Source organism: Microtus ochrogaster, chromosome 24 (genome assembly GCF_000317375.1).
Source record: "Microtus ochrogaster isolate Prairie Vole_2 chromosome 24, MicOch1.0, whole genome shotgun sequence".
In the NCBI taxonomy this organism is placed as follows: Eukaryota; Metazoa; Chordata; class Mammalia; order Rodentia; family Cricetidae; genus Microtus; species Microtus ochrogaster.
The window spans coordinates 35,567,098-35,579,542 of NC_022024.1; the positions used below are offsets into that span (position 1 = coordinate 35,567,098).

The following is a 12,445-nucleotide window of genomic DNA, read 5'->3' on the forward strand; positions in this document are numbered from 1 at the left end:
AAGAAGAAAAATAACCTTGCACTGATTCAGTTCAGCGGAATCCAGATAAAACTGGTTTTGAAGATTTTAAAAAACCGATCAAGCATTCATGCATCGCCGAACTCGCTGACAACTTATGTCTACGTAAATTTTAAAGCCAAAGGAAAAATACAGAAAAAAAACGAACCAATACGGGGAAGGAATTTAATTTTTGAATAGACTTTATTTTTTTAGCACAGTTTTAGGTTCACAACAATTTGAACAGAAGGTACGTGGTTGCTGTTTGAACATTCCGTGCCTTGTTTTCTAGTGTCCGTATTAGTCCAGCTTGCTTTTCTCCCCTCCGCTCCCGATCACAAGCCCCCTCGATTATTGGCTTGTTTTCCTGTCCCTTCTCTAGTACCTTAAAATGGATAAAGCACAAAAAAGAGAGCTGAATCCATTTAGCTTCTTTTCTTATCACGAAATCATATCTTATATAAGTCTGTAAAAGCAAGGACATAAGGCCAAAATTTTTTGTATAGTTAATTTTTTCTTACAAATTGCTTAAATGACCTATTGTCATTTAAACCTGAGATAAACAGAGTGGTTGGGTTTGATTTTTTTTTTGATATTTTTGTTTGATATTTTTCCTCCAGTGTTGAAAGAAATATAGATTTATTCGACTGACTACTGGATAAAATAACAGGTTTGCATTACGGAGCAGGTTAAGGAGGGGTGTGGTCATTTAAACAGTATACTCTGAGACAGGAAGATGGCAAGTTCAAGGTCTTCCTGGACCATAGAGCACAGCCCAGATAGGAAAACCTATCCAGATCCTTTATCAAAAGTAAAATAAAATAAATAAATGAAAGTCTGGGGATAGAGGTCAGTGGTAGAGCACTGGTCCAGCATGCATGCAGGACCCTAGGCTCAATCCACAGCACTGGAAAGAAGAACCAAATCCAGCCTCGTTCTTCATGTTTAGACCAGGACTAGGTATGTCATTTGTGGGGTTCAGTGCAAAATGAAAATGCAGGAGCCCCTTGTTCAGGAAGTGCCAGGAATGTCAAGACAGCAGCAGTCGGACGTTAAACCGTGGTGGTAGTGACGGGGGTTAGTCATCAAGAATAGAGAGCCTTGTGCAAATGCACACATAGCAGCCTCAAGAACCTGAGAAAAAACGAGAAGCTTGGAAGGTTGATCAGCCCAGGAGGAGAAGCCTTACAATGGCCCCAGAGGAAAACAGGGGGCTAATCTTCACTCTTTGGATTTCCTATCCCTTCTTCTGCTCCCACGCCCACCAGCTCTGAGTGTATTACAGCTGAATTGAAGTTCCATGCAATTAATCCAAGATGCAATCCCATCAGCAAATCGGTTGAGAGAGTTGCAGGTCTCGATTACAATGATGATTTTTTTTATTTTGTTTTGTTTTGTTTTTTCCCCTCAAGAATTCTTTGTAACTTAGAACTCAGATTTCAGGGGTTCACGATTTAGCTAGTAGTTTGTTCATGACTTCTGGCCTCTAGCAGCATTAGGAAAAAAACTCACAAAAAGGACCCCACACTACCACCACAAAGGGGGCAGGGACTAAAGCTTTTCAGAGGTGTAAAAAAGGAAGTATGTGTAGTCATGCAAAAAATTCTGATCTGCTCTTAGATGATGCTTTTGTCTGTTTTTGCCAAGAATGGCAGATAAAATGTGTAATTTCTAGAACAAAATGTTCTTTGAGGGCAAACAAAGTTATTACCATGAGGAAGCTAATGGTTCGAAGCAGGTAATTTACAAATATTAGGTCCAAAGCTGGGTGTAATGGCGCATGCTTATAAACAGAGCACTCCAGAGGCTGAGGCAGAAGAATCAGAAGTGTGTGGCCATCCCAGGATACACTGAGAGGCCCTGTCTCAAATAGATAAAAACAGATACAAAATTAGATGCAATAATAAGATCTCTTCAAGTAATGTTTTAATTATTTTATTAGCTAAAGTGGTTTCCTTTTCAGATATTTGCCCCAAGAAAGTCATGAACATAACCTCAGCAGTGAGGACTGTATGGTTTTGAACTGTCAGGCAAGGATGTGATACAAAGCTTTTGGGGGGAGGCAGGTGTGCATGTGTATGTGTGTATGTGTGTGTCTGTATGTGTGTGTGTGTGTGTGTGTAAGACAACTGCCTTCTATTTAACAACACACCCCAGACAAGCAGCAGTCGTTCAGAAACTCTCCAATGGACTTGTGAATAACAAGCTATTTAAACTAAAGCAACAAAAGATTTGTCTCCTATATCCTTTCTCTTCCTGGCTTGGCTCCTGATGTGAGCCTCTGCCCTATGCCATGCACTTCAAGGTTCTCCCTGCAACAGGCTGAAACCTGACTCATCTGTGTTGACGAAAATTGCTCCCGTGTGTCTGTGAGAGTTACATATCTGAACTTTAAAAGAGTGTCAAAGCCAGTTGGTCACCCAGGTAGACTGAACTGTGCTGACTCATGCCCACCTGGCCCCAGGTAATGACATAGCACTTAGCAGGTTAATACAACGCGTGCAAAGCACACACTGTTTCACGTGTCCTTGTCACATGCTTACCAGGAATTTAGAGATATTTTGGTTAATCTTTTTGCTGTGGCGTTTTTTTATGGCAGTTGTGTGGTGGTGGTGATTTGGCAAGCCTTGAGACTAGAGGCTGCCATCTGCTTATTCCAACAAGTGATATAAATATGAAGGGCGGGTTCATAGGGAAAACCTGGGTACCAACAGCATTTTCTCTTCAGTCTCTTGATCTGTATTAGGTTGTGTATGATTATTTTTTTTATTTATGTGTATGGCTGTGTGTGAGTGTGAATGTGTGTGTGCAGGTGCTTGAGGAATCTAGAAGGGATCATTGCTCCCCTTAGAGCTAATTACAAGTATTTACGGGCCAGCCAGTGTGGAGAGTCAAACTACCCGTGGTCCTCACGATAGAGCAGCAAGGGCTCTTACCAGCCATGACTCCAGCTTTAGGCTGTCTATTTTAGAGAGTGACAGATACAAATGTATACAGATTACGAGGTAGGTTTGTTCAGAATGACTTGGCAACCGGTTTCAGGAGCTAACACCGAGTTTCCCCTGTGTAGACTGAGGTAGGTTCCTCCATTCTCACAGCGATTCGGTGAAACTGAACAATTGCTGTCCAGCTGGACAGGATCTCCCAGAGAGGTAAATGCCATGGACCAGGCTTTGATGTGGGATTCCCCTCTGTATGCTGTGAACACCATTGGTTTATAAAGAAGCTGTCTGGGGCCTGTGATAGGGTATAGCAGAGCTAGGCAGAGAAAACTAAACTGAATGCTGGGAGAAAGGAGGTGGAGTCAGAAGAAGCCACGTAGCCCCCACCGGAGACAGACTCCTGATGGAACTTTACGCGGTAAGCCACAGCTGCTTGGCAATACACAGATTAATAGAGATGGGTTAGTTTAGGATATGAGTTAGCCAGAAATACGCTTAAGCTATTGGCCAAACAGTATTGCAAATAATATGGTTTCTATGTGATTATTTCAGGAGTGTGGGCGACCAGAACGAACAAGCAGCCTCCTGCTACAGGGTTTGAACTTAAGACCAGCCTGTTAAGCTGTGCTGAAGTACAGCTGTGTCTTGCTTTAAAATATTGCCTGCTTTTGTTTTTCTTCTTTCTAGTCCTAACAGAAATATTTTGACCTATATAAAAATTATTTATTGACATGAATACCGATTTATTTATTTATTTATTTGGATTTCTCTGTGTAGCTTTGATGCCTGTCCTGGAACTCTTTAGACCAGGCTGGCTTTGAACTCACAAAGATCGGCCTGCCTCTGCCTCCTGAGTGCTGGGATTAAAGGCGTGCGCCACCTTTCCTGGCTCGATTTATTTATTTTTATGAAAACCACAAGTTATACCGATCTGCAGCTGGTAGAATACTGGTACTCTTTGTTTTGAGGGGAAGACGGTTTCTTTACATCCAGAAGCAAATTCACCAGAAGTTATGCTTAGCAAGCCTGACCACACAGAGCCCCTCCCAGCACTTATTTACAGTAACCCAGGTCGAAACTTGTGGCAAAGATAAGCGCTGCCAAAAAAAAAAAAAAAAAAAAAAAAAAAAAAAAAAAAACCTCTCACGTAGAAAAAACCTTATCTTTGCACACACTTGCGACGCCTTGAGAGAACTTGGGTAGGTGTGGCTTTCTGAAGCCAATCATTTGATTCTAGGGGCAAATCAGGACCCGTGTTTACGAGAAAAAAGTAGGCACCCGGGGGATGACCCGATTGGTCGCTGAAGTGCGTGGAACAGTCAGTTTGGGATGCTGTTGGCTCGCTTGACTCTGGGCTTGTGGACAGGGTGAAGGTGAGCATCCAGTCTTCACATCATAGCAGCGAGCAGGCACTAAAAGTTTGTCCGCTCCGTTGGAGTTAACAGCATCATCCCCGCAGGTGAACTAAAAACACGGCCTTTGGGGGCGCCACCCGAGCCCAAGCCCGGCCCTTAGACCGCCAGGCCCCGCCTCCCGACGCTTTAGGCCCCGCCCCAGCCCAGGCGATCCCAGCCATTGGCTGCCCCAGTTCCGTGTACCCTCCTCTCCCCGCCCCCGGCAGGCCCGGACAGTACCATTAGTGAGTCGGGGGAGTCTGTCTTCTCCAGTCCAAACGGCTTTCAATCCGAGCCGTCCTCGGCCTTCACTATGGAAACCTGATGAAATACAATATTTAATAGACACACTTTGTGAGAGATCAGACATCTCAGCTCAAATTGCCCCGGATCCCCGAGACGCGGCGCCGTGGTCCCCCCTCCAGGCCCTTCACGGATGGTCTCGCCCAAGGAGTACCTCGGGACCCTTTAAATACCGCGTGGGGCTGAGGGAGAGGGCTCCAGAGTTGACGGCTGGTGAGTCTCTCCTTGTGTGTGTGTGTGTGTGTGTGTGTGTGTGTGTGGAGGGGACACGAGCCCCGCGACCCCTGCCACCCCGACCCCTGCCACCCCGCCTTCCTCGATTGTCTGCGCGGGATCCGGGGGTGCGTACCCATCCCAGGGGAGGAGCCGTGGGATCTGCGGGGACCGCCTCTCCTCAGGGCAGCGGGAGGGCTCCGAAGTCCAGGCATTTGCTCCCCCCTAGTCGGGATCTGAAGTGGGGGCTCAGTGGCGGCGGTGCCCAGGCTGCTCCGGGTCTGCTGGGCCGTGATGACAACCCTTTGGGTGCGTGCCAGCGACTGCGCTGGGGGCGCGAGACGCTCCGGGCACCCAGTGATGCTGTCCCCGCTGCCCCCGATCCCGGAGAGTGGGGCTGAGGCGGGGTGGAGCCCAGCCGGGCCGGACCTCGGCCTGTGTTTGGGGCTTGTTGCCGGGTTTCTCGGTCGCTGGGCTCTGCCCTGACAGTCCCCTCCCCCAAGCGTTTGTTTTGACAGGAAACGTGGTGCTGCTGGAGGGAGGGGCGAGCGGGGAACGTGGGCGAGCGGGCGGGACTCCGGAGACTTCCGTTGGACTTGACCGGCCAGGAGGACAGCTCTGGTCACATCTGGGTCAGACCCTCGCTGTCTCGAGGGTGGCTTTGTGCTGATGGTGGCACCACAAAACATAGCAGCGAGATGTGTTGGCACGTGGCTGACACAGTTCCGTGTTTACGTTAGTAAGGGAGGCAAAGCGTCCACCGAGCGAGCGATTTCGCAATGACAACGATGTTTTCTTTTAAAATGTGCGTGTTAGACTGGGAATGTAGTTTTCTGGTAGAGCATTTTCCTGGCATGTACAGGACTGTGGGTTCTTTACACCCCCCCCAACCACAAGAAGCCCAAATCATGTGTTTTAATGCAAAAAGCTAGTCAACAAAGCAGTGTTTGTTAAACTACCAGAGAAGCAGAGGAGTGGAAACACTTAAGAGTGGTTTCCATGTGACCGAAGTGAAATATTACTCTTTTATCGTTGTTTTGGTACCGTAACGTGAGGAAATCAGGCAACTTGTCCCTAGTGAGCGCTCAGCACTCAGGGTGTCCCTCTCTACCTGCCTATTACTGATGAGGTTCTTATGCTAGTTCCGGACTCCACCTCCAGACGGTGACCCCCCCTCCCCAGAGAGGCTCAAGACCACTCCCACAGGCTATTTAAACTATCCCCCAGAAAACAAACTCACGATTTTCTGGTCTTCCTTCCCCATCTTCTCGCAGAGCGGGAGACTTAGTATCCATTATCTTGGGCCTTTTCTAATTTGGTTTGATTTCGTCCGATTTGGATTATTGCATAGGCAGAGAGGCTTATTGGGCCGGAAAAACTTTTCACCTGGGCTAGGAGGCCCCCTGTCTACCTGCCTTTCCTTCCTGTCTTTATGGTTCCCATACATTGCCCCACTTGAAGTGGCCCAGGGTTGAAGACCCAGCCATCTGTATCAGCAGCTAAGATGAGGGCCCCTAGAGTGTGTCGGACCAGTCAGGAATGGGAGGAGAAAAGTGCCCAGAAATCTTCCCTGATGCTGTAACAAAGCGGAGCATCAGCACTGCCTTTAGACAGTGGCTCCCTGGCTTGTTGACTTTTGTCTAGCTCTCTGTTGGCTCTGATTTGATGGGGAGCAGGTATTGTTGCAGGGACTTTCCCTCAATCCTCTGGCTTTTGCTTTGCTCCGGGCTGGTGCTATAAGGCAGCATTTGGTAGAAGATGCAAATTTGCTAACATCTGCAATGTTTTTTCCATCAGCGCTCAGTCTTGCCCTTGCTCCCTCCAACATCCCCCCCCCCCCACATCCTTTAGGTGACTTGTGTCATTTTGGTATGGTCTTGAAGGAGGGTACCCATTAAATGTCTCTCGACATGGCTTTTTTACTACAACCTAGCCTTAACTGCATGGGTTTCATTCTTCAGGGCCCTTCCCTGTTGGATAACCCGAGCAATTTACTTCAAGATGTTTTTGACTTGGCTCGCTGTAGGCAGTTAGCCCTTTGGGTGATACTGGCTTTTAGCAAGGGGTTTTGCAGTGCATAAGGAATGGCGCTCTCTCTAATCAAGGGGTTTTGTTACTGTGGTGGGGTTTTGATCACTATAGTGGGGTTTTATCACTGTAGTGGGGTGGTTGAGTGATCTCTTGCAGTGATGTCCTTCATGGTACCGTGCTTGAACAGCCACCCCAGGGTAAGGTCATCTTGCTTCCACATGTGCAAGTGTCTGTGTGATGATAGACAGATCGATTTGGCAGGCAGGGAGTGGAAAGAATGAACAGTACCCTGATTTCCTCCAGCCACCCTGGAGCAGAAGGCTCTGGGGTTCCAGCCTGCTGCTGCTGACTGAGCCGAGCCTCTGCATTGCTGTAAACCTCTGGGCTTTCTCTCCGACTTGTAAGTTCTCATTTTAAACAAGAATAACACCTGCCCAACACAGTTATGATGCAGATTTGAGGAAATCAACTAGAATATTATCGAGATCGTGATAAGCTTCCGTAAGTGTTGGTTCTAATTGTTACGTTTTAGTATTGGTGAGTGTCTAAAGAGTGCAGTTGTACAATGTACATGTTCTTAAAGCTCCTAGGGCTTTGCTGGCCTTCGAACTTGAAACTGGAGAAGGGACTGCTTCGCTTCTTATATGCATTTTAAAAGTCATTTGGAAGATAGAAATGCAGACTGCTAAACAACAGTGTTAAGTGACTGCTTAATGAGCAATGTGATCCAGGCAGGACAGATTGAGAACTCTAGTTGTTTTATGAATAGACACAGGGCCAAGTTTGTTCATGTATACCTGCAGGCCAGAAGAAGGCACCAGATCTCATTATATATGCTTGTGAGCCAACTTGCGGTTGCTGAGAATTGAACTCAGGTCCTCTGGAAGAGCAGCCAGTACTCTTAACCTCTGAGCCATCTCTCCAGCCCCATTAGACAACTTTCTAACTGTTCTAATCTCTTTAGCAAAATGCCCTTGGCCACTTTGGTTTTGTCTTTTCACACTTCCCATGTCCAAGGATATGATCTTTCTTTCTTTCTTTCTTTCTTTCTTTCTTTCTTTCTTTCTTTCTTTCTTTCTTCCTTCCTTCCTTCCTTCCTTCCTTCCTTCATTCATTCATTTATTTATTTATTTATTTATTTTTTGGATTTTTCGAGACAGAGTTTCTCCGTGGTTTTTGGTTCTTGTCCTGGAACTAGCTCTTGTAGACCAGGCTGGCCTTGAACTCACAGAGATCCGCCTGCCTCTGCCTCCCGAGTGCTGGGATTAAAAAAGGATATGAATTTGTAAAACCTTTTAATTGTGTTTTTCTTTTCTCTCATGTCTTGTATGTGGTTAAAAGTAGTCACACGCATCCTTCAGTAGTTTGCTTGGAAACATCTTCCCTTAAATACCCTAGTCCATAATTCTTACACACCTTCCATAAAGCCCTTGGACATAGACAAAATATGCCAGATTCTTACTACCATGGGACAGGGTTTCATTTACTCCTGTTTCTAATCTTGCCCTTTATTTCCTTTTGAGACATCCTCTGAGTTGCCTTTACTGTCCCCATTTCTAATATCCTATTTCGTAACAAATGAAGTAATCTTAGAACATTTACACTTCCCTGAAGTCTTAGCCGCCGTCTGAGTTTCCCCCATAGTTGTTCCTCACGTTCCTTCACAGCAGCCTAAACGGTTTCTAGTCGCATCCTTCCCATTCTGCCTGGGAGTTGCTTTGGTGACTAGCTAGGCGGATCTAAGTTTTTCAGTATGAAAAGCATTGTGCTTCTTTAAAACAAGTGACTTTATTATCATCAGTCTAAGAGAATCTGAAATGGTTGAAGTAGTCTAGTTACTGCCAATGCCTTTTCAGTCTGGTTGGTTTGTCCCCAGCTGACTCGTGGAAATGTGAGGTGAAGGAAGCTGCGCATTGGTGTGAAGGCACCCGCAGAAGACCTTTGACACCGGGACAGGCCATTCGATTTGGGGTTTTATCTTTCAGACAGGCGTGTGAGTTCTGTTCTAGGTTACTGCCAACCAGGGTTTTTTTTTTTGTTTGGTTTTTTTTTTTGGATTTTTTTGGTTCCTGTCCTGGAACTAGCTCTTGTAGACCAGGCTGGCCTCGAACTCACAGAGATCCTCCTGGCTCTGTCTCCCGAGTGCTGGGATTAAAGGCGTGAGCCACCACTGCCTGGCTCCAACCATGGTTCTCTGTAGGAAAACATGATTTTGTTATCCTGAGGTAAAATAGTTTCCTGTTTTAATGAATAAGGCGACTTGACAAACAGAAGTAGAATCCCCTGTGTCCTGTTGTCTCTTTGTCAGACACTGTCCCAAGCACCCTTTCCTTATACCTAGGTGCAATCTCACTCCAACTCCACAAGTTAGGCTTGTGGGGTTTACCTATCTAGGAAACAGACAATTTCTAAACAAAGTAATGAGTGCCTTGCTTCAAAGACAGGCTTCTGCTTGGATACAGTAAGTCTCAGTTGTAACATGGATGCTTTTGCCAACTAAAGAGTTTCTAAAGAGTGTGATACTTTTCAATGTTCTGTTACAGCGGTGTGCCTCAGATTCTATCTCCAGTGACAGGCTGACATCAAACTTAGTTGCGTACAATTAAACTGCTTGCTGTATGTTTGCTTTTTCAAAACATCTCATGATGTCTCATGGAACTCTGGTTCCATCTTAGCAATTTCTGACTGAAAGAATCTGTGTAATTAGCCCGCCTCACTGCTGCCCACCCCCGCAAGAAACCAGCTGCGGATGAAGTCACAGTAAACTGGTGACAGGCTGGGTTCTAGCTCCTAACCTAGTGCTTCTTATTTTTCAAGCCTTGCACTTGACTTTCTTGTTCATATAATCAAGAAACCTACCAAATGTGCTGTCCAATTGGAATAAAATGAACCTGTTCATAAATTCCCATAGATGAAAACTTTTATCCACTTTTACTTTGAAAGAATAGCGTGTTGGTGGAAGGCCACTGCAGTAGAGGAAGAGCAAGAGCCAGCCCAAGAGTGACAAGACCTGGGGATCTGGATTTAAATAGAATAAACTGGGCATAGATGGTGGCGTCTCTGCTCTAGGGCCTGTGCTTGGCAGCAGCAGGCATGCGAATGTGTGGGGCTGTCAGTTTACAGATGTCCTAGTTGAAGCCGTACCAGACAGGATTTAGTGACAGTGATTTAGCTGAAGATGTGTCGTGAATTTGGTGCTAGTGAGGCACTGTGTCTCCCTTACCAAGGAGATTTAGAAATAGTCCCTGCACGAGAATAGCTGCAGATGCTTTTTTTCTGTGAGGTGAGCATGTTGGAACCCTGCTTCACCACCCCACTCAAGGTCCTTGAGACTGCGTCTCCCACTGCACCTGGAGCTAGGTTGGAGGACAGCAAGCCCCGGAAATCCTTCTGTCCCTCCCCACAGCTGTAGGATTACAGGTGCATGCAACTATGCTTAGGTTTTTAGTGTGGGCTGTGGGGACTTGAATCGAGCACAAGGAAATGCTTGTTCTCCCTGAACCATCATCTCCTTATTCTGGTTCAATTCCTTCTGTGGAGGTGAAGGAGATGTGCCACAGACCTGCTGAGCAGAGAACTGTGAGCTGTGGTGGGGGATGAGGGAGGCTTCCCGGGGAACAGAGCATTTTCAAGCAATGCCAGCAACGGGAAATGAAGTGTTGGCAGAGAATGACAGCCGTTTTCTCCCGTCCCTCCCTGCCTTTCCCCAGAACACGGTAGTAAACGCTCAGGTAAAAACTGGTGCTTATGTGGTAGAGGAAACTGCCCTGTCACCGAAGAGCCAAGTGTTCAGGACTATTTTATAGCGTGTCTATGGTAGTTGGCTTGGAGTCTAGGATACAGTGAATGCTTCCGAGTGGCCGCTCCCCTTACTCCTTGCTCACGTTTTAACCTGAGCAACTGTGTATCTCTTGAGTGAGTGTCAGGACTGAAGAAAGTTTTGCTTGAGACCAGGTGAAAATGCCCTTTGACCTTTTTTCCTTTTAATGCCCCCTCGCAGGCTTATTCTTGTTCCTATGAGTACCCAAGAGAAGCTGTTTACCCTGTATCTCTCAGTGACGCCTGGATCTCCCATCCGTACCCCTTAGTCCTGATCCCCCCTTTTGTGCTTCTCAGCAATACTTTGTTTCCTCTTCTTTCATCTGGCACACATAATTTGAAGTTACCATACTTGAGAACTGTGAGAATAGGGACCTGTCTGTTTTGTTCAGTTACTTTTTCCAGTGTCTGGCACAGTAGGTGCTCCACAAATATTAGCAGATTCATTCAAGAAACCGTAGAGGCTTTCCTAGTCATATTGTGCATTGTTAATGGTTTCTCTTTTTTCTGGCATTTGTGAAAGTACCCCATCCCTCATAGAAGTAAACTTTCTCTATCTCTGTTGTCTATCAGGGTTGGAAGTACCTGCTCCCCTGGGCCGAATCTCTCCTTTGGCGTCAGCAGTACTATGCTCATATCAAGGCCAATTCCTCATAGCCCTGGCTGGTGTTCTTGGGCCCAGGCCTGGCATTCATATGCCATGATCTTTCTAGATTGTCCTAGGCCTGACTTCCTTTGTATGCCATGTGATGTCCCAGAGAAAACCGTTGACGTAGAGTCTAGGGACTGGTCCCATGGCGGAGTGACTCTCCTTGTCCCTCTGGGTCTGCATCAGAACCCTGGGTCCCTAGGTATTCAGTAACGTGTGTCAGGTGCACTGTAAATTGTTAAGTACAAACCAAATAACAGGTCTTGGTCTTCATGCTGTGACATGAAGATGGAGGAGAGACCTGGCAGTTCAGAAAGCCGTGTCAGTCTTTCCTTCCCTTGGAGGCTCACAGAGGCACCGCGAGGTTGTTTGGACATCCTTTTTTTTTTTTGTTTTTTAAGTTGTGTTCTTTAAATTTATCCTGTGTACATGTGTAGGTGTGTTCATGCTGCCAGCACTTGTGGAGGTCAAAGGGCAGTTTGTGGAAACTGGTTCTCTCCTGGCATGTGGGTGCAGGGATTGAGCTCAGGTCATCGGGCTTGGTAGCAAGTGCCCTGACCCACCAAACCAGCTAAACATACTTTATTTAAAACAAAGTAGTAAGGACAGTAACTCTATATGAGCGCTTTGCGAAGAAGCCGAGGTGCAAATAGTCCTCTTCAGTCTTTGCAAAGCCCTGGAAGTTCAGTCTTTGAGGTCAGTTTCCCCCATGGAGTCAGGTGGTTCAAGTGACTTCCCCAGAACGGAGCAAGGAGTCTGGCTGAGGAGCCTCACAGAGCCTTCTATATCCACCCAGGGGAGCTCATCTGTGCTCTGTGTGGGTTTCAAGAGGGTCTGACATCACTTAAGGCTGCTCCACGTTTGCACTGGATATGGCCTTGAAACCCCTGTTGTGGAAGGAAGTCTTGATGATCTTGCAACAGTCTTTGGTCAGGGTGCTAGAGGAAGGGTAAAGAAATTTCTTGGACTTTTCCCCCCATACTGTCACACCTCTGGGCATTATATTACCCATGTTGGAAAAAGTATGTTGGAAACTATATTGATTTAGGGTCTCTCTGTCTGTGCAGGTTCTCTCTCTTTCGCACCCCCACATCCCC

The 12,445-nt window shown here is 46.5% G+C and overlaps 1 protein-coding gene across 1 annotated transcript; it reads right to left on the bottom strand.

Moving 5' to 3' along the window:
• Positions 1 to 219: 219 nt before the first annotated feature.
• On the bottom strand, positions 220 to 5,538 carry LOC113457369. The gene is made up of 3 exons (XM_026784501.1): positions 4,986 to 5,538; positions 4,574 to 4,654; positions 220 to 382 (listed from the first exon to the last, which is right to left on the bottom strand). The coding sequence occupies exons 1-3, from the start codon at positions 5,536 to 5,538 to the stop codon at positions 333 to 335; spliced, it is 684 nt and encodes a 227-aa protein (XP_026640302.1). The 3' UTR covers positions 220 to 332.
• Between the last annotated feature and the right edge of the window lie 6,907 nt (positions 5,539 to 12,445).

Coding starts and splice junctions, on each gene's coding strand:
- LOC113457369 (XM_026784501.1), bottom strand. CDS start 5,538: ATGTTTTGTGGTGCCACCATCAGCACAAAGCCACCCTCGAGACAGCGA. Junction 4,655..4,985: donor CGGCTCCTCCCCTGGGATGG/GTACGCACCCCC, acceptor GTATTTCATCAG/GTTTCCATAGTGAAGGCCGA. Junction 383..4,573: donor ACTCCCCCGACTCACTAATG/GTACTGTCCGGG, acceptor ATCCATTTTAAG/GTACTAGAGAAGGGACAGGA.